Genomic DNA, 27,929 nt, shown 5'->3' with positions numbered 1-27,929 from the left:
TGATATCAGATTCATTCTACCCTATGACTATGCTCTTTACCCAAGATGTTTTGAGGGTGTCAAGTGGGAAGCCCTTCACTACTGACTTCACTTGTGTGCCACACAAGAAATTATGGCTGAACCTCCCAAGACACACTGAAAGTCACTACAGGAAGTCAATCAACAGTGTATTCTGGACCAGAATCCTAAGGAAACCAGGAAGAGAGCCCAATTAGGGAAGTTCCATCTGGATGGCAGATCCTTTTAGGAAAAAGACTCTTTGGCCTTGAAGCAGAAAGTGGAACCTCTTGAGAAAGCAAGGAGAAAAGCACACCTGCACAGGAGAAGGGGCATCTATCCATCACCTAGTCTCAGGAATGTGTGAGAAGTGGGTAGACAGAGATGGAAGCTACCTTCTCCATTCAAGGAGAGGAATGCACAGCCCAGTGTTGGCAGAGGAGGGTAGGGGACAGTTAAAAAAAAAAGAAAGAAAAACCACAATGTACTCCTATCATTCCCATTTTTAGAAAAAGTCAATGTGTCTAATGTGGGGGGGTTAAGATTAATAAAATATTTACTTTGGCAAAATCGCACACTGGATCAAACCAAGTGCTGAAGTCTCCTGTACTTGCCACAGGTCCCACATAATTAGGCCCCCAGAGCCCAGCTTTAGCATATCACAACATTCCACGTGCCCTGGCCAGATCCAGAGAAGCAGCCAACCACCCAGCTTTCCTTCCAAGCAAGCACTCATGCCCGTATGCAGGCCATGTGGCCTCAGGAACAACAAGCAGGCTGACCTAGAAAGCCAGCCTCCTCTACACTGGACTCACAGTTCACATGTGTGTGTCTGTGTGTGCACACGTGCCAAAGTGAAAATGCTCAGAGCTCGGACAACGATCTAACTAGAAAGCATAGGGATGAGCAGAAAAAGCTGCAGCAAAGCGTGCGTCCCAGGAAACAGAGGTGAAAGAGGGAACTGGGGATCAGGGAGGAATGAACACCTGGAGCCTCTCACAGAGGGCTTAAGAGCCACTCTGGGGAGCCCATTGGTGCCACACTAGGAGATAAAGGGCGCAGGCACAAGTAGTCAGGCACTGAGCATATTAAAAAATGATATCTACGATATCATCACCTCTCAATGAGTAGCACCTTTGAAATCTTTATCTAGCACCTTGATAAACTACTACTTCAGAATAAAAATTTCAACCACTTTGGAACTACAACACTCATGTGAGGGACATCATGAGAGAATATATGTTATTTTCTTCATCCTCATCCTCACTAAACACAAATCACATGCTGCAACTCATTAAATCTTCAAAACAACTCTAGGAAAAGTTTATCTCCATTTTACAGATGAAGAAACTGAAAGCCAGAGAGGCAAAGTCACCTTTCCACAGCAGATAACTAGCAGTCAGGATGCGAACCTAGCAGTCTGGCTCCAGAACTGGCACTCTGTTGCCTCTCTCATCAGCAAAGGAAATCCAGAACCACTTCATTCTACAAAATTTACAACATGCTTTAAGGAACCTAACAAACAGGGTACCTGCATAGCAAAGTCAAAAACCACTGCTCCTAACAACCATATCAACATCCGATGACATGAAAGTATCTTGCCAACTCCTCTCAGATACTATTGGCTGTAGATTGTAGTTACAACATAGAACTAAAGAGAACTTATACCCAAATCAGCTTATAGCCCAAAAGTTAACTTATAAGTTGGTTATTAGGAATACATGTGTATCTTCTCCCATTAAATGGTGGTGACATTTCTGCTCTATAAAAGGTCTACCTTTTAATTACAATGTACCCAAGATTTGAGGACCCCACTCATCAGCACAAAGCAGAAAAGCAGCCAAAGCAGATGTCAAGAATCCATGTCCTGGATACCAGGTGCTGTAGGCAAAAAAAAAAAAAAAAAAAAAAAAAGAAAGAAAAAAAGAAAAAAAAGAATCCATGTCCTAAACTCCTTACTCTCCCTTGTTATCTTATTGCCTATCTTTATGCTCAGTTATAACACACATAGTGCTCTGGTTTTCTAGGAATGAACTACAGAAATCAGAAGCAGCAAATCAGAACTGCTAAGAAGCTCTAGAGAACTTCTAGACAGGTGCCACTTCAGCCGACGAGGAGACAGCCTTGTGCACTGCAAAACTCAAGGGAGGACCATTCACATCTGTGGTCATTGTAGATCCATATTATGACCCATTTATGGCAAACAGAAGTGAAGTATCTTGAGGAAAGGACAGGTTTTCCTAATCGCACAAAGGGATCCTATGTGCTGGAATGGGAAAATATCAAAAGGTTGAGATACCAGCCCTGCCTTGAAGGAGGATACATACAATCTAATGGAGAGTCACAGAGGTGCCTCTTAGTCAGCAAGATTAAATTTGTGGTCGGCTTCCCCTTCTAAAATAATAAATTTCCATTCAAAAGGGGGGAGTGCTTTTTTATGTGATGAGTCTTGGGAGCAAGCCCTCCACAACACGAAACTGTCTGAGCTGTTGAACCTGCACAAGTCACAGCCTCCTCAGTGAATTGTGCCTGAGAATCCCATTGATTCCCTTCCAGACATTTCACTGCACAACACCAGGCACCACAGCATTAATCACGCAGGACACCATTTGCAAAGGGGTAAATGATGTTCCAATGTGGGATGCCAGGGACACATCACTCTGACCCCGACCCAGCTCTGAGTGCCAAAACTTAAGAACTGGGCATCCTAAGATCCCACTTATGAGTGTTCGCACCTGCAACCATGGTCTTTGCTGAATACACAAGAATAGGGAGGGGAGAGAACAGGCCTTCTTGGCATGGGGAGTAGGCAGGAAGGAAGATGAGGAGCTGGGGAAGGGCGAGTCCCCCATCTACCTCCCTTCTGTTCTTCTTTTCCTCCCCCTCCCCCAATCAGCCATCACTAGGTTAGAGTTACCAGAAGGCAAAGGATGTTGGCAAAGTGTGGGGAGACGGGGTTTGTAATATTAAGAGACAGAAGATTCCCTATTTACCCTGTAGCAAGTAGGGAAGACATTCATATATGAAAGGCCCACCATACAACTTCTACAAGTTTGCAAGAGGACAAACAACTTTGCATAAGTAAATTTAAAAATCTGATTATTAAGAAAATTAATGTTATCCAAGCATATAATAAGACTTCCGGAGTTTTCTACATCTTCTTATAGGGGCGCATATGGGCAATAATTTTACTTGGACTATTCAAAACTATTCTACCCCCATCCTATAGCTGTTTTAGAGCCCCCCCTTCCAAAAACAAGGTTGGCATGGCAACCAGAGCACCAGTCACTGTGGTCCCTAACCACATCCGCCAGGGCTTGGCATGCTGAGACGTGTGCCAATTCTGTTGTCTGTAGGGCACTCCTGGCCACAGTACATAGCAAGCTATAATCAAGTCAGAAACCACCGCATTCGTATAGAACTCAGCTCAACATAAATATTCATTAAATGTGAAAACCTATGGTAATGCAATGTTGAGACTGCAAATTTAAACACAAGAGTCAGGAAATGCAAAAATTACCACTGCCACTGGAACTTGAAATCACCCACATGGCACATTTAATGCCACAAGTGAGTTTATGTGTGTCCTAGAGTCTTAAACCTAATAAAGCCAAAACTTTAAAACTACACTAAAGCTGTTCATTTAACTTCCTGGATGAGGGTAACATTTACTGATGAACACTGGAACATTTCTGGAGTGGACATGCCATGAAAAGGCATGAAACCCCCCCTAGAACAAGTGAAATGTAACACATCATGGATAGCCCATACAATAGCCACTGTTCCACAAAAACAACAATAATCAAAAAAATCTCAACATGCCAACATGTACATAATGAAGTAATACAGTAGTCCCTTCTTATCCACGGTTTCTCTTTCCATGGTCTGTTACTCACAGTCAACTGCAGTCCGAAAATATTATATGGAAAATTCCAGAAATATACAATTCAAAAGTTTTAAATTGCGCACCATTCTGAGCAGTGTGATAAAATCTTGTGCCTCCTCACTCCATCCCACCTGGGATGTGAATTATTCCTTTGCCCACCATACCCACATCAAATATGCTACCCACTCATTAGTTACTTAGTAGCCATCTCAGTTTATCAGATCAATGGCACAGTATCACAGTGCTTATGTTCAAGAAACTCTTATTTTACCTAATAATGGCCCCAAAGCACAAGTATACTGATGCTGGCAATTCAGATATGCCAAAGAGAAGCCATAAAGTGCTTCCTTTAAGTGAAAAGGTATGTATGTATAGGAAAAAAGTTTATATAGTGTTTGGTACTATCCGTAGTTTCAGACATCCACGAGGGGTTTTAGAGTAGAATGGGGGACCTACTGTGACTTAATAATTCCTATCAAATGTTCATTAAACTGAAATCTCAATTTCTTCTACACATAGCCTGCTTGCCTTTTTAGAAATATTACTATAGTCTTTTAAAACTATTTCTTACCCAGCATTTAAACACAGGATCAAGGATCATGCCAGAACTTTCGGTGGCAGGGATGGGGGTGTCTAGGAAACATAATGATATAAACTGAAGTAAGGACACACGTGCAGTTGCTTCTAATGGGTCATTCTGGAGCTACATGTAAACTCTTGTTATGCCCCAAAAGTACCAGTTTTCTAAATGACACCAAATTATTATTCATGTTTAAATAAAACACTCCCTAAAAGTCTACTGTCAGGCTGAGATGTTCTCTTCTCCAGGAGGCTTTGAAGAATATACCCAGGTTGTCAACACGCCAGGCTGGGAAGAGTTAGATGGTGTCACCTCTTTGTCCCACCTCCTTTTTCCAGACCTCCTAGAGACCAGAAGCAAGGTGAAATTATTTTAAGAGTCTGGTCCATCCCAACTATCTGGAATAGTATTAGGAATACCCATGCTTGTGAATTATTTCTACAGTCATAGAAAGCTCTCCCTCAAAAACCCAAGTCTTTTTCTGGCCATATTCACATTCCCATCACTATCTTATCCCAAAGTATTTTGATCAAGAAGAATTTCAATTCAGTAAATATTTAAGAGTTTTACTGCAAGGCAATAGGGGGGATGAGTAAGACACAATCCCTATCTACTGGAAGCTGTGATCTTGTGGGTAAAAAAAACATTAATAAAAGAATACCTATAATAATGAATTTAAGACCAGCTGAGAAGTAAAAAATGGAGTGCTCTGATTCAAAGGAACACACCAGTAGAACTTGGAAATGCTTGGTGGGAAGGACTAGAAGTGCAAGAGTTGGGAGAGGAGAAAAGAAGAGCAGAGGGGGGTCAGCAATGTGGCAGCACAGAAATGTATTCCTGCAAAAGGGCAATCTAAAATGAAAGGCATAGAGGTAGGAGAGCCCAGGACCCATTCAGGGAGTAAGAGCAGAAACACACAGGACCCAGGTCAGCATCCCAGAGGCAACAGTGAGAGAGGCTGGAGAGACAGCCCAGGTCACCTTTGTACTCAGCTCGGTAGTAAACCATGGGACAGACCTGAAAGATTTTGATCAAGGGAGTGACTTTAGAAAGATGAATGGTGGGGAGGGGAAGAAATGATGGGAAAGAGAATGTGAGGCAGGGAGACACTTAGGCAGCATCCGGCATCAAGAAGTAAAGTCAACAAGGAAAGAGGAAATCAGGCACCGTCTTGAGTACACCATTTCCCTTTGACTTGGCCACAAGCTACCTGAATATAAATTTTGAAATGGCTTTGCAACACTCTTTACATGCCATTAGCTGCCTGCTTACCTACTCCAAGACTGCGGCACTTTCTGAAAAGATGCCAAATCTCCAGGTTGTCAGTGATATTTCCAAAAATTGCATAAAGGTGCTAAACACAGAATGTCAAATGTATTTAAGTAAAAGTGTACAGTTAGAGACTAAGAAAAGCATTCTACGTCAAGTGTAGGACAAGCTTTGGCCACCAGGACAACCTGAACAGCAGGACAGCCTTCTGGGGCAGAATCCAGGGAAGGTGCTCCTAGATGCTCCAAGATGGTACAAGTGAAAGTACTCTAAGGACCCTAAAGCACCAGGCACATGGAGGATTTTCTGGCACTCAACCACTGGTGTTGGATGCCATTCTAGAAAGACGAGCACCTGAAAGCACCAAGACCCAAGTTCTAATCCCAGCTCCTCTTGTGACCAAAGGCCCGAGGCCCTTGCCAACAGTCCCCTCATTGGAAAAAAGGAGGTGAGCCACAGCATTTCCAAAGTGTCCTTCAGCTCAAGCAGCAAGTCTTATAGTCAAAAGAAACCAAGGAGCAAAACAGTGAAGGGACAAAGATCTTAGTGAAGGTGCAGACCAAATGGCTCCGAGACTTCAGTCTTTGTGAAGAACAAGAGAAAAATGGAAGTGCCTCTATCAGTAAAAAGAGCACTCCGGTCTTATCAGGGCTGGTTTGGCCTTCCTCAGCAGCCTAACTTGAGGCTTGTGGGCTCCACTGAAGTGTCTTAATGCCACTAATGGACATTAGATATGCTGGATGGTTGAACAAGGAAAGGAGATTCATCAAGTACAACTTAGAAGCTTCAGCTTCAGATCTTTCAGAGATAGACAGGACGACAAACCCCAATGCCTACAGGGCCACACTGGTAAATGTAATTACCACTGAGTAAAATAAGCCAAAGCAATACAGTAGGGACTTATAAACTGAGGGGCCCATGTCCCATCTAAAGGGAGCAGCTGCAACTCCAGTAGGGCAGGCCAAGCTGTTGCCATGTAGGAATGTGGACCCAATGTTGCCAGATCTTTTCATTTTTCAAGAAGAGCCAAAGGCCCAGATTTTTATGTAAAATTTCTAGATTTTTATAGAGATCAAATAAAATATCATGAAGCCATTTTCAACTCAGAGACCTGCTATTTAAAAGTACCCCCGATAGTCTGGTGCATGGCTCTACTTGCATCTCTGCCCACCACAGACTGACAATGTCACTCTGAATGAGAGGACGGATCTATGCGGTCTTTCTAAACCAAGCCTGTTCATAACCAGAGAGCCTGTGCTATGGGAAAGAGGCAGGGCAGAAAACAGGGAGTGCAGCAGCACCTTCCCAGGCCACAAGCTGCTGCCACGGGGTGTGCCAACAGCACAGTCCTCCCTTTGGTGAGGTCTTCTCTAAGCCTCCAAGCACGGCCATTTGCCTGGACAGCTGCCATGTTCCTGCCCAGAACACAAGGGCAGTCTGCTGCTCTTGAATCGTGCTCAGACATACCTACAAGGGAGGTACCCAGATACCACGCCAGGTACCTTCCCTTCGATGAGGACATTAGTCATAATTCAGATCCTCATGGTAGAGGGAAAAAGCCAGTATATATAGTATTTGCTAAATGACAGGATTATATAGACTTTTACTTTTATGAAGTTGTTTTTTTGTTTTGGGGATTATTTTCAGAAAAAGATACTACCCACTGTGAGCAGGGGTACATGAGAACATCTACGCCGACCTGGCAGGGGAGTATAAACTAGAACCACTCTTCTGCAGACCAAGTTGACAACACTTATTAGGAACATTAAAAATGTTTATACCCATTGACCCAGTGGTCCTAATTCTACAACTTCATCCTATGAAAATAATCAAGATAGAGAAAGTATGTTCCTCACAGCATTACTTATAATAATGGAAAACAATAATATGTTGCAGAGACATTTAAAAATGTATCAAAGCATTTAGTAACAGGAAAATACTCAAGGTGGATGAAGAGTTATAAATACCATGTAATGTTTTTCCGAATTTTCTTTAAAATTCCTCCAAGCTCAAGAGGAAAAAAAAAAAAAAGTTATGCCAAAACACAAAAGGTTAACAAAGGTTTTCTGTAGGGATTTTCTTTTTCATACTCTTCTGTATTTTCCAAGTATTTTACAATACACATTATTACTTTTATGATTAAAAAATAACTTATAGATGATTTTTTTTTTAAAGAAAGATCTTGGTCCCAACTAGAAGTAACGTAAAATGAATCTATCCTAACATTTTTGCTTAATCTTACCAAAATACACCCAGGTCTCCAGTCAGTAAGCTTTGGCTTCATGGCTTCAGGTTACCGAAATTCAACGCCAGCTCTCTGGCCTCAAGAAGCTTACTTAGATTCTCAGCCTCAGTTTCCTCTGGGACTAATTCGACTGCTCATATTTGTATGGGAGAAGTCAAAGAAACAACATCTAAAAACCACATATCATGGGTTCATAAAAACTATATATGGATACATAAAAGCTATGTTTCTTCTCTACGCTATATCCACAGTAGGAACTCAATAAAGGTCTGCTGACAAGTTTGCATACTCAAATTCAGTTCAAGTAAAAAATTAAGTTTCAATCAAATTCTTACAGCGCTAGAGGAAACCTCATATACACACCTAATCAACCATAATCCCCACTCTTTTATTTTAAAAATGCAACAGTTTCTGCACCAGGAGATTAGAAGTCCCCATGATGTGAAAATGTGAACATACATTTTCACATCAAACTGCTAGGATTACCAAAGTCTGTTTTCACCAACTCTATACACTGAGTTTCAACTCTACACACTGAGTTTCTAAACAACCATATTACACTGACTGCTAGGGAGAAAAGGAGATTAATATCAAGCCTTACAATACATCTTATGGGTAACAAAAATAAAATGCTCTCTCTTGAACCACAATGGACCAGCTGACTTCCTTCTCTTCACACAACCATGAATCAACAGAGCCACCAGAAGTCAGGTTTTAAAACATCTCATTCAAACTACAAATGGAGCAAAGAACCTCTACTCTTTACTTCCTCCCCATCCTGTTTGACAGGTATAAGGGCACATCTCCATAAAGGGGTTATCAGCTTTAACCTCAAAGGTAGGTAAAAACAGTTGGAAAGGGCCAGAAGGCGCAAATCCACATACTGTATCATTAATTACATGTTTCTTCAGAATGGGTTGTCCATGCCTAAACTTAGCACCTTGGGCCAGGTGTTCCTCAGTATCCCATGAATGCGTTCTACCAGATAGGACTGTGGTTCACATACTGTCTGCACTGTACACTCAGCTGCCTGAGGCCAGGGACAGCATCTTACTCATCCCCATCTGCTACACCACCTGGCACAGAGTCTGGCAGACAGAAGGCAGCAATGAATGTCTGCCTACTAAAGGAATGCAGCACCCACAGTAAGTTTTAACAGCCAAGAGGATGGACTGAGGAGGGAGAATCCACATCTTTAGGTTCTTACAATCCTTTAAATCGAATAGTTTGGGAACGCGCAGCCCGTGTTGTGTGAAGTAAGAAAAGTGATAAACAGAAGACATGATCTCTTTGGAGAAAGCCATGCAGAATCCAAAATGGCTCTTAGAAAGTCAGCCAGGAGGTGTGTCTCACACCAGAAATCCCTTTAAATGCCAGAACACTACTATTGCCACTCCAACTTTCCCAGAAGCAAAAAAAAAGGAAGTGCCATCAAGTGACAGCTGGATACTTCAAGTCGCTGGTCCCTCTTCTTAAACTTACCAGATTGGCACTCTGTGGAAAAAAACAAGTTAGAATGAGACTTCTGTGATTAAAAGAAGAAGAAGAAGAAAGAGAAAAAGGAAGGGAAGGAAGGAAAGGAAGGAAGGTAGGCAGGAAATAAATCTCTATAAGGGTAATTTTCTCAGTTGAAGTTACAGAACCATATCTTGATCCATCAGTCTGGGTTTATACTCAACTCTAAATTTCACTATCATTTCCTATATTCTCATTCAAAGCAGAAGTGCCGAGTAAAGTACTCTTGAAAAAAGCAGAAATCGCTTAGAATCAGACAGATCTGGGTTTAGATCTAAGCCCTACTACCAACTTATTTAATGACTTTGACAATTGACTTTACTTCTCTGAGCTTGGTTTCCTCACCTGAAAACCTGAGGCATGCCATTTACCTCACCCATTAAATGTGAGAAAAGCACCGTGCCCAGTGCCTGGGACACAAGAAACACTTGATCATTAGTAGCTATTTATAAAAGCTCTGAGACAGAAAGGAAGACTGAGCAACTCAAAATATCTAAATTAGAGGGCAAAAGCAAGTGCTTAAACCCAATGTACAATTTAAGAAGGCCTGGCTTTCCCCAATTATACACCTGATCATAAAGCATACTTCTACATCTAGTCTCCCTTGTACGCTCAGCCGAGGTGCCGCCAGGGATAACAGAAAGGCTCCAAGCCTGGCAGTCAGAAGACCTGAATATTAATCTAAAGTAGTCTCTACTTTGCCACATGGCCCTAGGCAAGACTTCACTTCTCAGGACCTCCGTCTCCTCATCTAACACACTAAAGGGTTAAATCTAGTTCTTTGAATTATGAAGACTGATTTAAATGTCATTTCTGTCATGAACTACAAATCCACATTCTCCAGACTTGGAAAACACCATCAAGAAGCAAGTTTTTGCATGGCATATATTCACGTTAACAATGACTCTGAATGCCAGGCTGTTACAGTTACTCCCAGAGACACTAGGGCTTGGACATGAACTACTCTTCAAATGTCTGTCCATCCATAACAGCTGTCCACATTAGGGCTTTATCAAGCAAAGAACATCTTCAGATTTTTATAATGCCAGGTATCCTGCCCCTGCAGGATACATGCACACACAGGTCACTCTCATACAGCTTGGTATAATAATACTAGTGGGTCTACCAGAACCATAGAGAGTTCCATCTTTTCCATCTAATCAAGCAAGTTTCTGGAAATAACAACCAAAAAGGAAAGATAGCCCCTGAATTTATTAACCAAGCCAAATGAAATTGTTCTCATCAATTAATCCAAGCCCATTATGAGCCATTGCCTCCCTAAATCCATCACTCATTCACTAAATACTGAGTGTCTGATAAGTAGCAGGCACTGGGGACCCAGGGGTGGATCTGGGGATGAGCAAAAACAAACAGACCCGACCCATAGGGCCTAGGTCCACAAGGGAAGTTGTGAGTTGTTCTTAAAGCTTTGCAACAATGATAGATGCTCCGTCTCATTTTTCAGTGAATGAATGGTGAAAGGGAACACATTTACATGCTGTTCTCCCACATTCTGCATTCAGATTGTTGCCTTCTCGCACTTCACCAACTAAATGCAGAAAATACTTTAAGTGACTATCTTCTCACTTCTCCCAAGGATGATGAATTTATCTAGTACCAGACAGATACACAAAAGAGAAGTTAATCCATTATAGACAATGGATGCCTCGGGGACTAAGGGCTCATTTCTATGGGGAAAACCAGTAAGGATGAATTATTATTTATCCATACACATCTGTCTCCCCAAGAGCCTATGAACTCCAGAAGAAAACAGCATTACAGTGTCTGGTACAGAATAAGGCTTTAGTAAAAATCTATCAAATGAATATGCTCAATGGAGGCATGCAAATCTACAGACTTCTTCCCTGCCACTCTTGCCAGCCTGAGTCCCATATCACTTCCATTCAAATTCTTAGTAATGGACTATTTGATAGTCCAATGGACTATTCGATAATGGGTACTAGAACAGTGTCTTTTTTCCTCTTGGGGAGAAGGAGCATCACAGAACCCTCCAAGAGGCAAAACTGTGTATCTCCCGAGGAAAATAAAAATGCACATACACAAGATTATATGCATAATTTCAGTTAACATGCTATAACCGGAAGTCTGTGACCCTTAGGTTAGGAACCCCTAAACCATACTGAAAAATTAGACTTGAATTAATGTCAAAATCCTAACCAGCCAAGTCTATTTATTTGGCAAAAATAGAAACAAAGGGGCTAGAGAGACCTGGGTTTTAATGCAGGTTTTATCATTCGCTAGCTGTGTGAGGCTGGAGAAGTCAAATCACCTATCTCAACCTCAGTTTCATCCTCTGTAAAATGGTTTAACAATAGCTGCTAATTCCATGTTACAGTTACAGTCAAGATGAAATGAGCAACTATGTGATTTGCTTGCTACAGTATCCTATACACAATAAATGTTCACAAATGGTAGCCATCACCATGTTCCCTCTAGTCTACACACTCCACACTTACCTCCCATTCCCATCTTCATCTCCATTCAGAATTGTATTAGTAGCTCACATAAGGTCTTAGAGAAGAAAACAGAAAATAAGAGCCCCTAAGAATTTTATGGTCACAAAGCACAGTCCTAACATCTTCCCCCCCAATCAAATGCTTGATTTTAACCTATGAAGGCCCTTCTGACAAGACAATCGGCAATCCCTTTCTGTGTAAATCCAGGTCAGCTGTCAGCATACAATTGTTCCATTAGGCCAAGTCAATTTTCAGAGGCAGGCCTGTTAAGTTAACTTAAAATGGAGATGAAAATAAAGTGTTTGATCAAATGCTAAATTGCAGAAACACACTGACAGGGATACAAGGCAGAGGGATTAGTTTCCAAAAATTATTTTCTGGGATACCCTTAGTTAACATTGGATATTTAAGGACCTCACTCAGCCTTTCTAACCCACCACCCAATTCTCCTCCCACACCTCAAAGCTAAAGGCCCCAGCTTAGCTCTTAAACGTTCTCAGCTCTCATCTGCTTTCAAGACCATTCAACACCTAACCCAGAATCCAGAAAGGTGAATTTTAAAGTTACACAAAACCCTATCATTCAGATTCCTTCTACAAATGAATTTCTCAAGCGTTTCTAAATATTTAACTTTAAGGGGAAAAAAGCAAGCATTTCCACTTTAAAACAATCTTTCATCTCTAGCAATGCAAATTTTCTCTGTTTGTTTAACCAGTCCACATACCACTAGCCAGTGTTTAATCGGGCCTTTATTTAACATCACTAACACTGTGGATTGCACAGCCAAGTCTGAAGGTTTGAGATAATGATCTCATTAATAGCAACAGATTGGTTCAAAGATGAAATATGTATCAATACGCCTAAAAACTCTGTAAAGTTCCACACTTCAGAACTACAGAAAAAGTGTAATTAATTCCTCCAGCATTCACACTGTATGTCTGACACTCTTACAAGCAAATGTGCTTTCATATCCACACATTGTTTTCACAACTTTCACAGATGAAGACGTCAAAAAAAAAAAAAAAAAAGCCAACTCTCTTCTTACAGAGCACACTGTGACCTTGGGAAAGTTATTTAAACCTAAAATGCACAAGGAGAACCAAGAATCCTGTGACTAATCTCAAGGTTTAAATTACTTTCTCTCTCAGACACTGACACACACACATACACATACACATACTCACTTCTTAACCAGGCCTCCCCCTACCCTAATCCATGCAAAGGACTGAACAGGTACTCTAGAAGTATCCAGGCAAACCAGACTATGATAAGGCATCTACTGTATAAACATACACACACAGACATACACACGCGCGCGCACACACACACACACACACACACTTTTGTTGCATGTAATAGGGAAGGAAACAAATCAGTAATACAAACCAATTTCCTATCTTAGAATTCTTAAAGGAGAATCCCAAACAGGGTTTTTTTCCTTCCCTAAACCAGAAACAGTGCTACTGAGGCAATTGGAAATAACAAAAGCAATGCTATAGTGCTACTATTTAGGTTTAGTTGTAGGAAACTGAACTCTGCTCTAAAGACCATAAAGTATTAAATAACAAATCATGCAGAGCTTTTTAAGATAGTAAATAAAAGGTTTGAAAAGTTAAACAAGGGCACTTAGAAAACGATTAATCTGAAGCTAAACACCAATTTGTTTCTTCTGCATTATCGTTTCTCAAGCAAAATGTTGCATTCCCTCTCAGCAGTCCTAAAACATCAACTTTCCTTTCAAAAACTTTTTTCAGGGCTGACAGGGACCACATCAGTTCCTTAAATTGGGCAGTGTATTCAAAGAACTGATAAAAGCATGTCAGCCTCTGTACATACATGGCCTTGAAAACACACTGTGCTCCTGTGCACACTGAGGTTTACAATTAGGCCCTCACAATAGTTATTAAAGATATAGTGAAAATATCAAGAAATGATTATTGAAACACTTCAGATAAACTCACTAACATTACTGCAGCTATAAGGGAATTAAGGACACCTATTAGTGATTGCTTAACAGGTAAATTTATTAAATACCATTTAAGTCACTTTACTTAGCAATTGTTGAATTTTTTTTTTTTTTTTGGCTAGGCTAATGGACTACAAAAAGAGTTAGATAAGCGCTTCAAAAGTTTCAAAAGAGAATAGATTCATTCTGCCAAATATGCACATTATCTCTCTACTCACCAGGATAAAAAAGTTACAAATGGTGTGTTTAAATTGCTAATTCTGTATTAACTGGTGAACCCAAGATTATCTCCAAAGCATAACACTACTCATAATGGATAGCTCGCCAGACAAACTACTGTGGAGAAAGAGTACAAGTTAAAACACTGCAGATAAAAATCGCAAACTTCAAAAGTCTCCTTCAAAAAGTGAAGTGCCACGTTAAAACATCTTTTCTCTTGGGAGGCTGTAAATCAAACATTTCTAAAGCCATCAGGGCACACTGAACGCCTCAAAGAGAAACAAGGAGTCACAAGTAGCAAGCTCTAAGATTCTAACTAGTCTTGAAGGCTGCGACTGAAACGTGTAGGAATCTTCAGCAGAGCATTGTCCCTAAAGCTTATAAAGACCATAGTTATAACATTACCAAAGAAAAAAGTCCAAAAGCCTTTAAGATATGTCATCACAGGACTCAAACGACATGTTTCCCCTTCTATTTGCCATGTAGACGTTTAAGATGGGAATAAGAGTCCCGTGAGGCAACGCTGCTGAATAAACGTCCAGCAGAGGTGCCTCCTTCAGCTTTGTAAGGACACACCTCTAAAGAGCCAAGCTGCACAGCTCTCCGTCCTATCTGCAGATCCCTGTCCTAAACACGCAAAGCTTTGAGTCTCCACCAGGGAGGGTAAAGGAAGAGGCTGCTATGCAGTCAGTCATTCCATACAGTACACGTATAACTCATCCAAGAGTAAATCATACAGGCCCAAAGCTTGGGCCCTGCAGCCATCTCATCACCCGAAAAAGTTCAAAGACAAGCCAAACATTGCAAATCGCCCCCATCATGCATATTAACCGCCTTAAATGCGCCGGCCGTCAGCTAGTGTTGATAAAATCAAAGCCAAGTAAACGGGAGAGCATCTACCCAGCTCACCATCCCCGGAGGCTTGAGCTCAGCTTGCTTTGAAATGTAGACCTCTTTCACTTGGAGCAAGGTGGAGGCCCTGTCAGTGAGCGACCCTGTCTCCCGATTCCCAGGCCCTCCACAGAAGTCCTTGGCCCAGGAGCGGGCAGGCAGTCTTCCTTACACCCTCTGTAATCTGAGGCACGCAGCGAGAGCTGCCTTCTAGGGCCACTCCAGGGCACCCGCGATCCCCTTCTCTTCGGTCAGCAACCCCTGCTTCCCTGCCTACTGCTGCTCAAGAGTCGTGCAAAAGAGTCAGCCCCCAGGTGAGGCGGACGGCAGGTTCCCAGGAAGAACCAGATTGTGCACCCCCTCGGACAAACTCGGCTGCTCCCTCCCCCCCACCCCAAAAAAATGCATGGATGGAAAGCAAAGCCGGCTACAAGCTCATCTTTCCAAAGTTAGCATTCAACAGGTAGTTCCCGGGACTTCCACCTGAGGCAAACCAAAATGCCCAACTGGTCCAAGAGGGCCGCGCCAACATGGGTACCGGGACCTGGGGTTCCCCTCACGCCCCCCGAACCCACAGGTGGCCGAGCCTCCACGTGCGCTTGCCCCTGGCTGCAGCGCTCACGAGGCCGCGTCCCGCCTGCCCGCCCGCCGAGGAGGGATGCCGCCGGCCTCCTCGCTGCCCCTCCCGCCCGCCAGCCCGCGGCAGGGTCGGCGGGCGCAGCCCCCGGAGCCATCTTGTGGCGGCGGCGGCGCGGAGCCCAGGCGGCGGGCAGCTACCTGCACGATCTCGCCCTCCGCGCTGAGCGTAGCCCCGGCCCGCGAGAAGCGGCCCGTGAGGCCGGTGGTGTAGGTGGTGTAGTCGCCGCTCGGGCTCGACTCGAACAGCACCACCTCCACGAACGCCGTCTCCTTGGCCCGCGCCGTGCCGGGCCCCGCGGCCGCCAGCAGCAGCCCGAGCAGCAGCGGCAGCGGTGGCGGCGGCGGCAGGCGGTGGCCGCGGGGGCTACGGGGGCGGCGGCGGAGGCGGCGGCGGCGGCGGCCCGGGGCCCCTGGGCGCCCGCCCGAGCGCGGCCTCATGGTCCTGCGACGGGAGGGCGCGGAGGGCGGGCGCGGCCGGGCATAGTCGCGGGCCGGCGGAGGACCGAGCACAGGCGGACGCCTCACAGCCCCATCGCAGCGGCGGTGGCGGCGGCGGCTTTGTGGGTCGCAGGCTCGGCTTGGCTCCCCCGGCCGTCGCGCCGCGGCCCTTTCATCTGCTCCACGTGAGGGGTTATCCCCGCCCCGGCAGCGTCGTGACCCGCTCTCCCCTCCCTCCCCGCGCTCGACCGCCGCGGCCTCCCTGGGGAGCGGGAAGGCGGGGCGGGCGCGCCTGCGGCGGTGGGCGGGAGGCGGGGCCCGGCGGGTGGGCACGCCCCCACTATCGCTCCGCCCCGGCCTCCTCCTTAGCTCCGCCCCCACGCCTCAGCTCCGCCCTTGTCTGCCGTCCGCACTCCACCCCATTGCTCCCCCCGCCCACCATCTTGCTCGCCCACAGCTCTGCTCCGCCCCTGCCATATCCGCCCCGCCCCCATGCTCATGCTCCGCCCCTTCGTTCCGGCTCCGCCCCTTCATTCCGGCTCCGCCCCTGCCGCTCTCAGCCCTCTGCTGCAGACATTTCTCTTCGAGGTTGCCAGAGTTCGGCGGGAATGGGGATGGCATCCATCCCCCCGGCGTTGTGCCCCACGCCTCTTGGTCCCGTGTAGGAGTTAGGGCCTTGTCCTTCTGGCTCCTCTGCCTCAGTTCACAGTTCCTGGGAACGGGACAACCGCACTGGCCCTCCACCCTCACCCCCACCTCCAGGATCGAATGAGAAACACCCCTGCGGTCGGGCTGTTCGCAGCTATCCCGAGACGTGCCCGGTTCTCGCACCGATGTCGTTTAGACAGTTACTCTCAACGTGGTGGTGTGGGGGAAGGGAGCCATGTAGCCATTTGGATTTTCATGCAGTTCATCTTTCAGCAGCTCCAGAGACTGTAAACTCAAACGCTCCGCTCAAGAAAAGTTCTGAAACTTTGAGTCTCACATGTGCAGAAAGCCAGAGGATTTCCAACACCATCACCCTTTATGCACACGTTGACGGCTGCCATAAAATGAACGGAAGACACGTGCTGCATGGTCCAGGGGTTCCTGGTAACCCAGAACATAAACTTTTCAATTCTTTGCCCCTCTTTGGAACATGCTATTTCCTTCCTTGTCTAGTCTGCTACGAAAATCGAACCCTCGTTTAAAATTCATATTCATTTCTCACTTCCTCCATGGAGTCTTTCCTTCTCAGCAGAATGGCTTTGTTCAGATATTTGCAAATATTTGGTTAGGATGATCTGCTTCCATTTTCTACCACACCCAAAATATTAAAAGGACAAAAAAGATAATTTGTTGAGAATTGTTTTGGGTAGACAACTTACCAAGGTTACATTTTAAAGTAGAAAACAGTATTTTCAAAATGTGAAATAGAAAATACACTTGGAAAAAACTGCAGATCTGCTTTACCACATTTGGACCACCCAGAGCTTCTGCTCAGGAGGGAGGCACCTGGGAGAGTAGAGCTCTGAATATGGTGGCTTTTTAGTTTCCCCAGAACCAAGCCTAACTAGTGCTGACTGGAACTGGGCAACATCAGTCCTGACAATAGTCTTCTCACAGATGGCACAGCCTAGTCCTAAAGGAGATCAATTACTACGGCCCATCCCTGACACTTGACAATATTTAAAATTCAAGGTCACTATCAACTGATGAATGGATAAACAAATGTAATATATCCATAAAATGGAATATTGTTTGTCAAGAAATGAAGTACTGGCACACTGATGAACCTTGAAAACATTATGCTAAGTGAAGGAAGCCAGTCACAAAGGACCATGTAGTATATGATTCCATTTATCCGAAATGTCCAGAATAGTCACAACTACAGTGACAGAAAGTAGGTTAGTGGTTGCGAGGGTTGGAGGAAGTCAGGAATGGGAAGTGACTGCTAATGGGTTTCTTTTGGGGATAATGATAATGTTCTGGAATTAAGTAATAATTATGATGGTTGAACAACTCCATAAATACACTAAAAACTACTGAATTGTACACTTTAAAAAGGTGATGCAATGGTGTGTCAATTATATCTCAATACAGTTGTTTAAAAATTTAGTCATTAGTGATATTTTCATGCAAACATACACACATACACACAGGATACTATGTAAGGATATTCTCTGTTCTTTGAAGTCTTAATTCAAATCTCACACCCTCAGCAAGGCTTATCTAGACAACTCTTTTTAAAATGGCAATGTGCACCCTGTCCCTGACTCCCAACCTCCCTTAGCCTGCCCCACCCACACCCTTCCCAATCCCCACTGTGGCATTTATCACCTTCTAACATACTAAATTATTTGCTTATTTATTTTTGTCTCTCCTCCACACCCAACATACACACATGCCAGAGAACAAACTCTATAATGGCAAGGATCTTGTCTTGTTCACTGACTTAAGCCAAGGCTGCCTGACCCAGAGTAGGCACTCGATAAATGCTTGTTGCATGAATTGATGACTAAATAAATAACTAGTAAGCTCATCATCATGTATCCCTCCCATTTTGCAGACATTTGGGGCAGCTCATTAACTAACAGCTTCTCAGGAGCACTGGGTTTCATGGGACCAAAATAAATTTTGAACATGGAGAAGAGCAGCAGTCTTTCCTGTAGGGACTGCAATGAAAACCCAGAGAAAGGTCAAAAATGAAACCAGTTTCAATTTTTAAATCTCTGCTTCAAGGAAGATAGAGTTAATAAGACACAGGCCAGCAGCACAAAAGTGACATGATTCATCTCTCAGCAGTGTAAAGCTGTTTAGAAATGGAGGTATTGGGGTGGCTCCATATTGTAGTGGTTAGCACTTCTGCTTTGCACACAGAAGGTCCTGGGTTCACGCTCTCAGGTGGAGCCACGGACCATACCCCAAGTGTGCCAGGCCCCCTAAGTATGCCAGGGATGCCAGGCCCTGGGTGCACACCGGGAGCACACCGTGAGCGTGTGGGAAGGGATGCCCCCCATCCATGGGTCAGGGGTGGAAGTGGAGGGAATTAAAGAGGGGGGTAAAAATGGAGGTATTTACTGAGTAATGAAATTCACCAAAATGTAGTGGGCAGTAAGGGGAGATAGAGAAGAACTTCAAATAAGAGATAAGATCCATTGACTAGGAGCAAGTACTGGGTAAGTGAGTTGGATCAAGTGATAGGAGTGAAGAAAAATAATATACATTCATTATGTTTCATGACACATCTCTAGTAGATCGTCCTGAGTACAACTTATCTTGTTCCTTTCTCTACTTATCAGACTCAGATGAAAATAACTGACAACAGGTGCATCAGTATCTGGTTAAAGCTGCTAGATCTTTGGCAAATCTCATTGACTTAGGCCAAAAACCACACAAAGCTTCAGGAAATTTTCTGCCATCAAAGGTCTTTTTACATGACCAAATAGGGATGGTCAGGAATTTCAAATACATAAACATATGCTTTGGTACCTAAAGAGACTATATCTGTGCTAAATAAAAACAGACATGGATATTCATTACAGTATTGTTTTTAATAATAAAAAACATCAAACAACCTAAATGCCCATCAATTGGAGATTAGTAAATAAATTATGGTACAGCCATTTAATATATGATGGGGCATGTGTTAAGTAGTCATTGAAAACAGTGAAGCACTGTATGACCTTACATAGAATGATCTCCGATATATACTGCTAAGTGAAAAAGATGTGTATATGGTATGCTACAATGGGGACGGGGTGGCGAGGAGACAACAGACACATGAAAGTATTATTATTAACTGTGTAGAAAGAGACACAAGAAAGGAATAAATGGTTGTCTCTCAAGAAGCATATGGGTGACTGGGAGGTAAGGAAAGGAGGGACACCTACGATTCACTGTGTACATTTTTTACCTATTGAATTTACTCCATGCTCAGATGTTACCTATTCAAAGATAATAAAATAAATAGACTAACCTGCTAAATCAACAGATGATAATATTAGTTTTCTATACAAAAGCATGTTCATTCAATAAACTTTATTGAGTATCCACTATGAGACACTAGAATATAAAAAGGGAATGGCCTATAGTAATGGAAGATGTTAGCTTTGGGTGAATCTAGGTATTAGGTACACAGGACTCCTCTGTACTATTTTTGCAACTTTTTCTAATTAATACAACTAGAAACTAAATTTTTAAAGAATGGATTAGCGTCTACTGCCATGCCACCCTGATCTCGGAAGCTAAGCAAGGTTGGGCCTGGTTAGTACTTGGATGGGAGACCACCTAGGAAGACCAGGTGCTGTAGGCGTAAAAAAAAAAGAGAGCGAATGGATTAGCCAGTCCCTATATTCAAGTAATTTCCATTTTTTTTCCTTTCCTTCCTTTCTTCCTGCCTTCCTTCTGCAAACATTTATTACTACATAAGACAGTTAGAGAAGTCATAAAAGATGATAATACTTTTTATTTTACAAAGTAATTTTAAGAGTTTGAATCTCATCTTTCTTCTTTAAGGTGATTCAAATTTAAGACATGCTAACATTCTTCCACAGTATTTATATCTATTTATGGAAACTTTCATTTATTGTATTGAAACATCATATAATTCTCTTGAAAGGTACAATAGATGTAATACAGACAAGTAGCGGCAGTTCTTTCAAAACTCTTAGAAGTGTCTCTTCCGCCTTTGAAGTATACCATCAATCTATGTCTACTTTGAGCCTTGAGGCAGAGGCCAATCTGGGCCCGGATTCATCAGTGATTTAAACTCTGCTTCAACCTGTCCCTGCTTTGCAATGGCCACCCAACCAGGAGTCACAAATTCAAACAATGCTCCAGGGGCCAGGCAGGGAATGTGACTGAGTGATGTGGGCCAGGTGTAAGCAAAAATAACTAGCAAGTGAGATGGTAAATGGCAAAGGGGCCTCGGGCAAGAACATCCTTGGGGTGTTGGCCTGGGAACACAAGGCCAGTCCAGAAGACCAATGCCACACACCGTTGCTCTAGGGAACATGGGCCCATGATTCATAGACCATGTGATATGTTCAAAAGAAGCAAAAATCCAGATATATTTGCAGTGTCTCCTGGTTTTTAAATGTTTGCAATAAATTTTTAAAGATTTGCATTGTTGTAGGTGTAAAAAATAAGGGATTGTAAGCTGACAAGATCCTTGCAATCTGTGAGGTCAACTAAGGGTTGCCTCACCTAAAAATAAATAAAATATAAAATTAAATTAAATTAAATTAAATTAAATTAAATTAAAATAAAATAAAATAAAATAAAATAAAATAAAATAAAATAAAATAAAAAAGATTTGCATTGTTATGTGGGGCCAACTAAACACATCTATAGGCCATTTTCAGCCCAAAAGACACGGAAAAGAAGTCTGACAAAGTAGATTCTAAATGGACCAGGTCATAAAATTATCACTTCTAGACTGCTAAGTTGGAGGAAGAGAAAGAAACTCCAATATCTGAAAAGTATAAATACTGCACTATATAAAGGAGATAGTTGCATATGTGGGCTACACCCTTGACTGCAAGGGTCACCTGTCATCAGGATGCAATATTTAATTAAAGTGGAAATGTAATCACATGCCAATTTGACCAAGAAAAAGCTGCGAAACATAGGCAAATCAGGTTGCTTTTATACAGATTACACCTCTATTTGAAGATAAAGAAAAAAAGGATTGAAAGAAAATACTAGAAGAAAATAATGGCCAATCACTTGCTTTTGTCCAACTGTAGAGGTGAGTTAATGGGACAGAAGAGGGAATTTGGGTGAGTTAATGGGACAGAAGAGGGAATTTGGGTGAGAACGTAGACAATGTGAATGGGGGGAAAGCAACATCAGTTTGCAGGGAAGTGGTAATGAACAGGAATTGTTGATTTAGCATCCTTTCCTGTTAGTAACTACTTCTTCACACATGCCATCTCTCTGAAGCTGTCAATCACAGAGCTCAGCTCCTCAACATAGGTGAACATGTGACCCAGAATGGCCAATCAGAACTCCACTCTCCTACCTACAATAACTGGTTCAGAGGTAGGCATGTGACCAAAGCAGGACCAATCAGAGTCCTCTCTGAAATTTGATCTATTGGAAACGGGGAGAGAGAAGATCTATCCTATCTTCCGTAGGATCTCAAACAGTAAGGCTTGTGTGAATTTAAGTTTATGGCTATTTTCCCCAACCATATAATAAATGCTGCTGCTGTAGAAGAACAAAAAGCAGAGACAAAGTGAGATGGGACAAACAAGAAGAGGGAAGATATTGCTGCATCCTTTGAGCCCCTGGATCCATCACTATAACAAAAGACTCCTAACAAATACCACAGTAAAGCTGACTAGTTCAATGACTGCTACAGCAACAAGAGGAAGTAGAAACACACACACACACACACTCACACACACACATCCCCTATAAAACCAAAGAAACTCTGAGATGGAGGTAGATCAAGAAACTCAATTTTTGGTAAAAGCTATGAAGTCAAACATAGTTTCATCTTGAGATCTTTAGTATCTGTCCCTAAAAAATTATTTTTGCAAATCAAGAAAAATTAAAAAAAGCAAAAAATCTAAAATAAAAAAGTGTTCAATATATTAATTAATTGAATGGAAGAATGAATGAATGAATGAATGCTCAGCCTAGAGTTCCTTATCATTTCAATTTGAGAACATTTAGAAGAAATAACTTACTATGTAGAAAATAACAAGACTGTAATCTCAAATATGACATGAAATTCAGGGAGGCTTCACATTTTATTGCTGAAAGACACCTTAGAAGTCAGATAATATAGTTGTTTGCTTGACAGATGAGGAAATCAAGATCTAGACCCCACAAGCTAATAGATCAATACAACTTATATAGCACAGCTTTCTCCAGCTGCCTATACCTTCTCATTTATACACAGTTGCTATCTGGAAACAATTAAACACTGGGCACAGATATGATGTGGAAGAAAGGTAAACCACAAGTTCGCTTTATTTTTTTGTGTTTAGGAGTACTGGCTTGCAGCAGTACCACTTTTCCCAACCCTGGTCAGCTAAGTTTTGAGGCTCTTGGAAGCCATAGACACCAGGTCCCAAGTTGATGACAATCCCTTCCCAAGAACACCATTGAGATTGACCTCATTTTTGCCGCTCTTGCTTTTTTTTAACTTGCTCTGGGCATCCTCCCTCTTTCCATCTAAGATAGAAGAAAAAAGAGAAAAATGAAGAAACAGGTGCCTGAAAGGAAGCAATCGTGAAAATGAGGTTTGAAAGATGACAAAGTATTGATGATGCAGATTGAGAACTAGGGCAACTTCTTGAAAGGACAATCAAGCAAAATCTATAAGAATTTAGATTTCATTCATCCTTTAGATCCAAACAAGCCGACTAATGTAAATGTATTCCACAGATACTTTTATAACTTCATGAAAAGATTTATTTACAAAGGACCTTCAGTCTATCACTTCGTAGAAGCCAAAGAGTGGAAGAGAGTGTGAGTGGTGGCAGAGATGAAACAAGATCTGCCAGATGTTGATAATTACTGAAGCCGGGTGTTGGGTATATGGGATTCTATTAACCATTCCCTCTTTTGTGTATGTTTGGAATTTTCCATGATAAAATATTTAAACATTCAAATTATATGTCCATTAACAGAATATTCTGCCAAAGTTAAAAATGAAACAGACCTATATGTACTACTATAGGGAGAGTTCCAAGACATATTGCTACATATAAAATGCTGGGTATATCACAGCAATATGTAGTATTTTCCCAATTTATTTTTCTCTCTAAACCTCAGGTGTGTAAAATTAGATTAGTTGTAGCATTCACATCATTGGTCCATGTATGGAAAACTTTTATTTAGTTAGTTAGTTACTTTTAATAATATAATGATATTATAATATATGTAATATAATAGAAACTGAGAAATATAATAATAATATTGCCAATGATCCCACTATCCAAAATGAAAACTAGGACCTTGAAAATAACTTACAGGCTATTGTGCAATGAGACATGTACCATATGTTAAGAGAAGCACTATTCACAAGAGAAAAAACTTGGAAATAGCCCAAATGCTCATCAACAGAAGAATGAAATAAATAAACTCTGACATATCTATGCAATGAAATACTATACAAGAGTCAAAAGCAAGTTAACTTCAAAGACTCACAATAATATGGATAAATATTAGCAATATAATATTAAGTGGAAAAAATAAAGAAAGGCTCCAAAAGATTATATTCATTATCATATTCCTGTATAAAGTTAAAAGCAACTAAAATGAAAAAAAAATTAGGATTACATATAGATGCAAATAAAATATATAAAAGGAAAGCAAAAGATTCAAGATGATAGATAACTCAAATGGAGGGAAGGCAAGGGCATGAGATAGGAAATCTTATAGTTAGTATTCCCCTTTTTGTAAAACAAAGCAAAAACAAATATCTGTATCTATATATAGATATATAGATATATCCCTACCCCTTCCCCACCCCAATGTACAAAAGAAACTGTTATCAGAATTGTTTGAAAGAAGAAAAACTAGAAGTCTAGGATGATAGAGAGACTGAACAAATTGAATCTTTCCAAAATAACAGAAATACAACTCAAACTGCCTTACACAAAAATGGAAATTTAATAATTCCATAACTGCAAGGTCCAAAGACTATTTTGGTTCCAGATGCAGCTGGGTCCAGGGGCTCAAAGAATATTATCGAGTGCCTTCTTTTTCCAGCTCTTGGCTCTACTTTCCTCTGTGATGTCATTTTTCTCAGTTTCTAAACAGTGGCCTCTCTTCCAGGCTCATATGTCTTCCATGAAGCCAGCACTCCTAGTAAAGAGAGCATCTTTCCTCTAGGCTCCAGCCCAAGTCATGGGTTGATTCTCATTGGCCAGAGTTGGTTTACATACACCTCACTGAACGAATAGCTATGGCCAGGGGATGGAATATGCTGATTGGCTAGACCTGGCTCATTTGCTCTTCTCTAGAAGTGGAGAAAGGGGTCAGTCCATTTCAACCATGCGGACTGAGATTGGCTGATGACTGTTTCCCCTTAGGAAAGCTAGAATGGCAGAACCCACAAAAACATAAATAGATGCATTATTGCCTTCTCCTTGTCTTGGTGGACAGATGCTCCTCCCCCAGTCCTGCCACATCTTAAACAGATCCCTTTTAGAATCTGGATCATGCTGCACAATTTTCATCCATTTTTGTGTCTGTTTCCTCCTATTAGACCGTTTAACTCCTTGAGGACAAAGGCTATGCCTTCCACTTAGGTAATCCTAGGCAAAAATGCCTTATATAAGGCTGGCAGACGATAAATATTTGCTAAATAAATTAATGGCTCTTTGGTCTATGCCAAAATAGAGTCATTCAAGGAGTTTCCTGATTAGGTCCCAAACCATCATTCCTGCCTCTTTTGTACCTTCCACAGCCTATAAGTCAGCAGCCATTCTGCACACACCAGGCGCTTTCCTACCTTTAAGCCTTTAGTCTGCTGTTCCCTCAGCCTGACTGCCCACCCCTCACACTCAAAGGGTTCATGATGGAGAAATCTGGAAAGGTTGGCCAATGAATTTTCTGATCACAAGACCGTGCAGCTGAAATTTCTGTAACAGAAACCTTTTAACTACTGTGCTCAGCTTCTCACCTCCATGTTCCTTAAAACTAGTCCACAGATACCTGAGACTGTGTTTGAGCAAAGACCCCACCTCTCTCTCTCTCACTTGTGATAGTTGATTCTCCAGCTGAAGAACTCAGAACCAGGATGCCAGTAAGTTGATAGGTGGCCCTGGAGGCAGGAGGGCTGTAGAGGCTGTTTCCTACCACATGAGATGATACCAGCAATTCCTGTTTATTAAGCATTTATTATGTGCCAGGCACTGTGCCAAGGACTTTGTGCATGTTTTATCCTTTGATCCCTACATGGGGACCATCGTATCCCCATTTTATAGGTAGAGAAGTGGAGAGAACTTGGCTTGCCTGAGGTCACAGGGGTAATAAACGGTGAGGCCAAAACTAGACACAGTTCTGATGCTAGAACTCCTGCTCTTAATCCAAAAATAAAAGAAAAAATAAAATAAGTTCTCAGTGAGAACCAGAGTCAGGATATTGTGAAAGAGAGAGAGAAGGGGACAGTGGCTGCCTTGCCTCCTGATGGCTTCGCTGGTCCTAGCCCTTACCTTTTAGAAGGGTCAGCTATGCTTACTATCCTTAGGTTCCTAAACACACCTTGAACCGTAACAATTCATCCTCCTTTCTGCGAAAGCCAGCTCTGTTTGTTTTCCTCTTCCACTGACAAGCTATGTGGCTGGGGCAAGTTCTTTCCCTTTCTGGGCTTGGATTTCCTGATCTGTGAAATGTGGACAATCCTCACCCCACCTCAGAGAGTTGGAGTGAGGATTACATGAGATGATGGATAGGCTGTTGAGGGCACGGTAACTAGCATGTGGGCACTCATGATGACTGTGAGCTCTGATTCTCCCAGCTCTCAGCTAAGGGCAGATTCTGGCTGTCTTTATGCTTCTGTTCCCAACACACCTGGCACTGTGACTCAGAGAAGGTTTTCAGCAAATGCTTTCACTAGCCTACGGGAACTTGAGTGGCAGCCACCCCTGATAAGCAGGACTTCTTAACTTTTATGCAGCTCTCAAGCCGTGGTGCTGGAGATATGGCCTACACTCCTATTTGTTTCTTCAGAGAGTTAATAATTTACCTCCAGTGTTTAATTTTGTTTAAACAGACATGACCCCATTGGTGCCCAAGGCTCTGTTCCTGCCAAAGTGGCCCAGGGATCAAAGAAGCCTAAAGACACAGGAAACCTTCCTACAGTGCCATCCTGGAATTGTCCTTTAGCTTGCTGGCATCTACCTCTGCACCATTGCCCCCTGGACCTCACTCATGCTACTTTTAGCCATGCTCTGGTTAGCTCTTAGCTTCTTTTGAGATTAATCTGCCTTTCTCTAGCTCACTGCCGCAGCTGAAGTGTCTACTCTCTCACTGCCTGGTGCTCTTTGGACCTCCCTGGGTCCCTCCTGCCTCTATCCTCTGTAGATGAGGTAACTCAAGATTTCTAGAATGGATTCACTCATTCCATTGAGGACATTGGGAGCCAGGAGTCCTTTCAGTGTGGCCCTATCACTTATACCCCCTTTATAGACACTGTCCCCCCTCCCAGGCCTGGGGTTATGGACCTGTCTATCAATACAAGAACTGCCCAGCTCCTGCCTGGGGATTTAAACACTCTTCATCCCACCACCTACCTTGTACTCTCTGCCCTCCAGTCTTGGCTCTCTGCTCATCAGCTTCTCTGCCTCCCTACTCCAGCTTCCTGCCTGTATTAGTCTCCTAGGGCCGCCATGGCAAATTGTCACAAACTTGGTGGCTTAAAACAACAGAAATATAGTCTCTCACAGTTTTGGAGTCAAAAGTCTGAAATTAATGTGTCACCAGGACAATGTTCCCTCCAAAGACTCTAGAGGAGAATCCTTCCTTGACTCTCCCAGCTTTTGGTGTCTGCCAGGGTTTCTTGGCTTGTGGCTGCCTCACTCACTCCAATCTCTGCCTCCATCTTCACATGGCCTTCTCCTTCTCTGTGGTTGTCTTTCTATCTTCTGTCTCTTATGAGGACATTTGTCATTAGATTTAGGGTCCACCAGGTAATCCAGGATGATCTCATCTTGAGATCCTTAAACTTAACTACATTAGTAAAGACCCTTTTTCCAAATAAGATCACATTTACAGATTCTGAGTGGATATATATTTTGAAGGGCCACCATTCAATCCACTATAGCTATTATTAACTGAGATCAAAAGAATATGGGCATGCTAGA

General features: G+C 42.6%; 1 protein-coding gene across 1 annotated transcript in view; it reads right to left on the bottom strand.

Moving 5' to 3' along the window:
* The window catches only part of ZNRF3 (zinc and ring finger 3), a 138,106-nt gene extending 121,738 nt beyond the window's left edge, over positions 1-16,368 (bottom strand). Inside the window, exon 1 of the mRNA XM_039861934.1 lies at positions 15,823-16,368. Coding sequence (XP_039717868.1) covers positions 15,823-16,122 — 300 coding nt within the window. The 5' untranslated portion in view covers positions 16,123-16,368. The remainder of the gene's footprint in view (positions 1-15,822) is intronic.
* Positions 16,369-27,929: the final 11,561 nt, after the last annotated feature.

The sequence above is a fragment of the Pteropus medius genome, unplaced genomic scaffold, assembly GCF_902729225.1.
Source record: "Pteropus medius unplaced genomic scaffold, Ma_sr-lr_union100, whole genome shotgun sequence".
Taxonomy (NCBI): domain Eukaryota; kingdom Metazoa; phylum Chordata; class Mammalia; order Chiroptera; family Pteropodidae; genus Pteropus; species Pteropus medius.
This window is presented reverse-complemented; position numbering and strand designations above follow the sequence as displayed.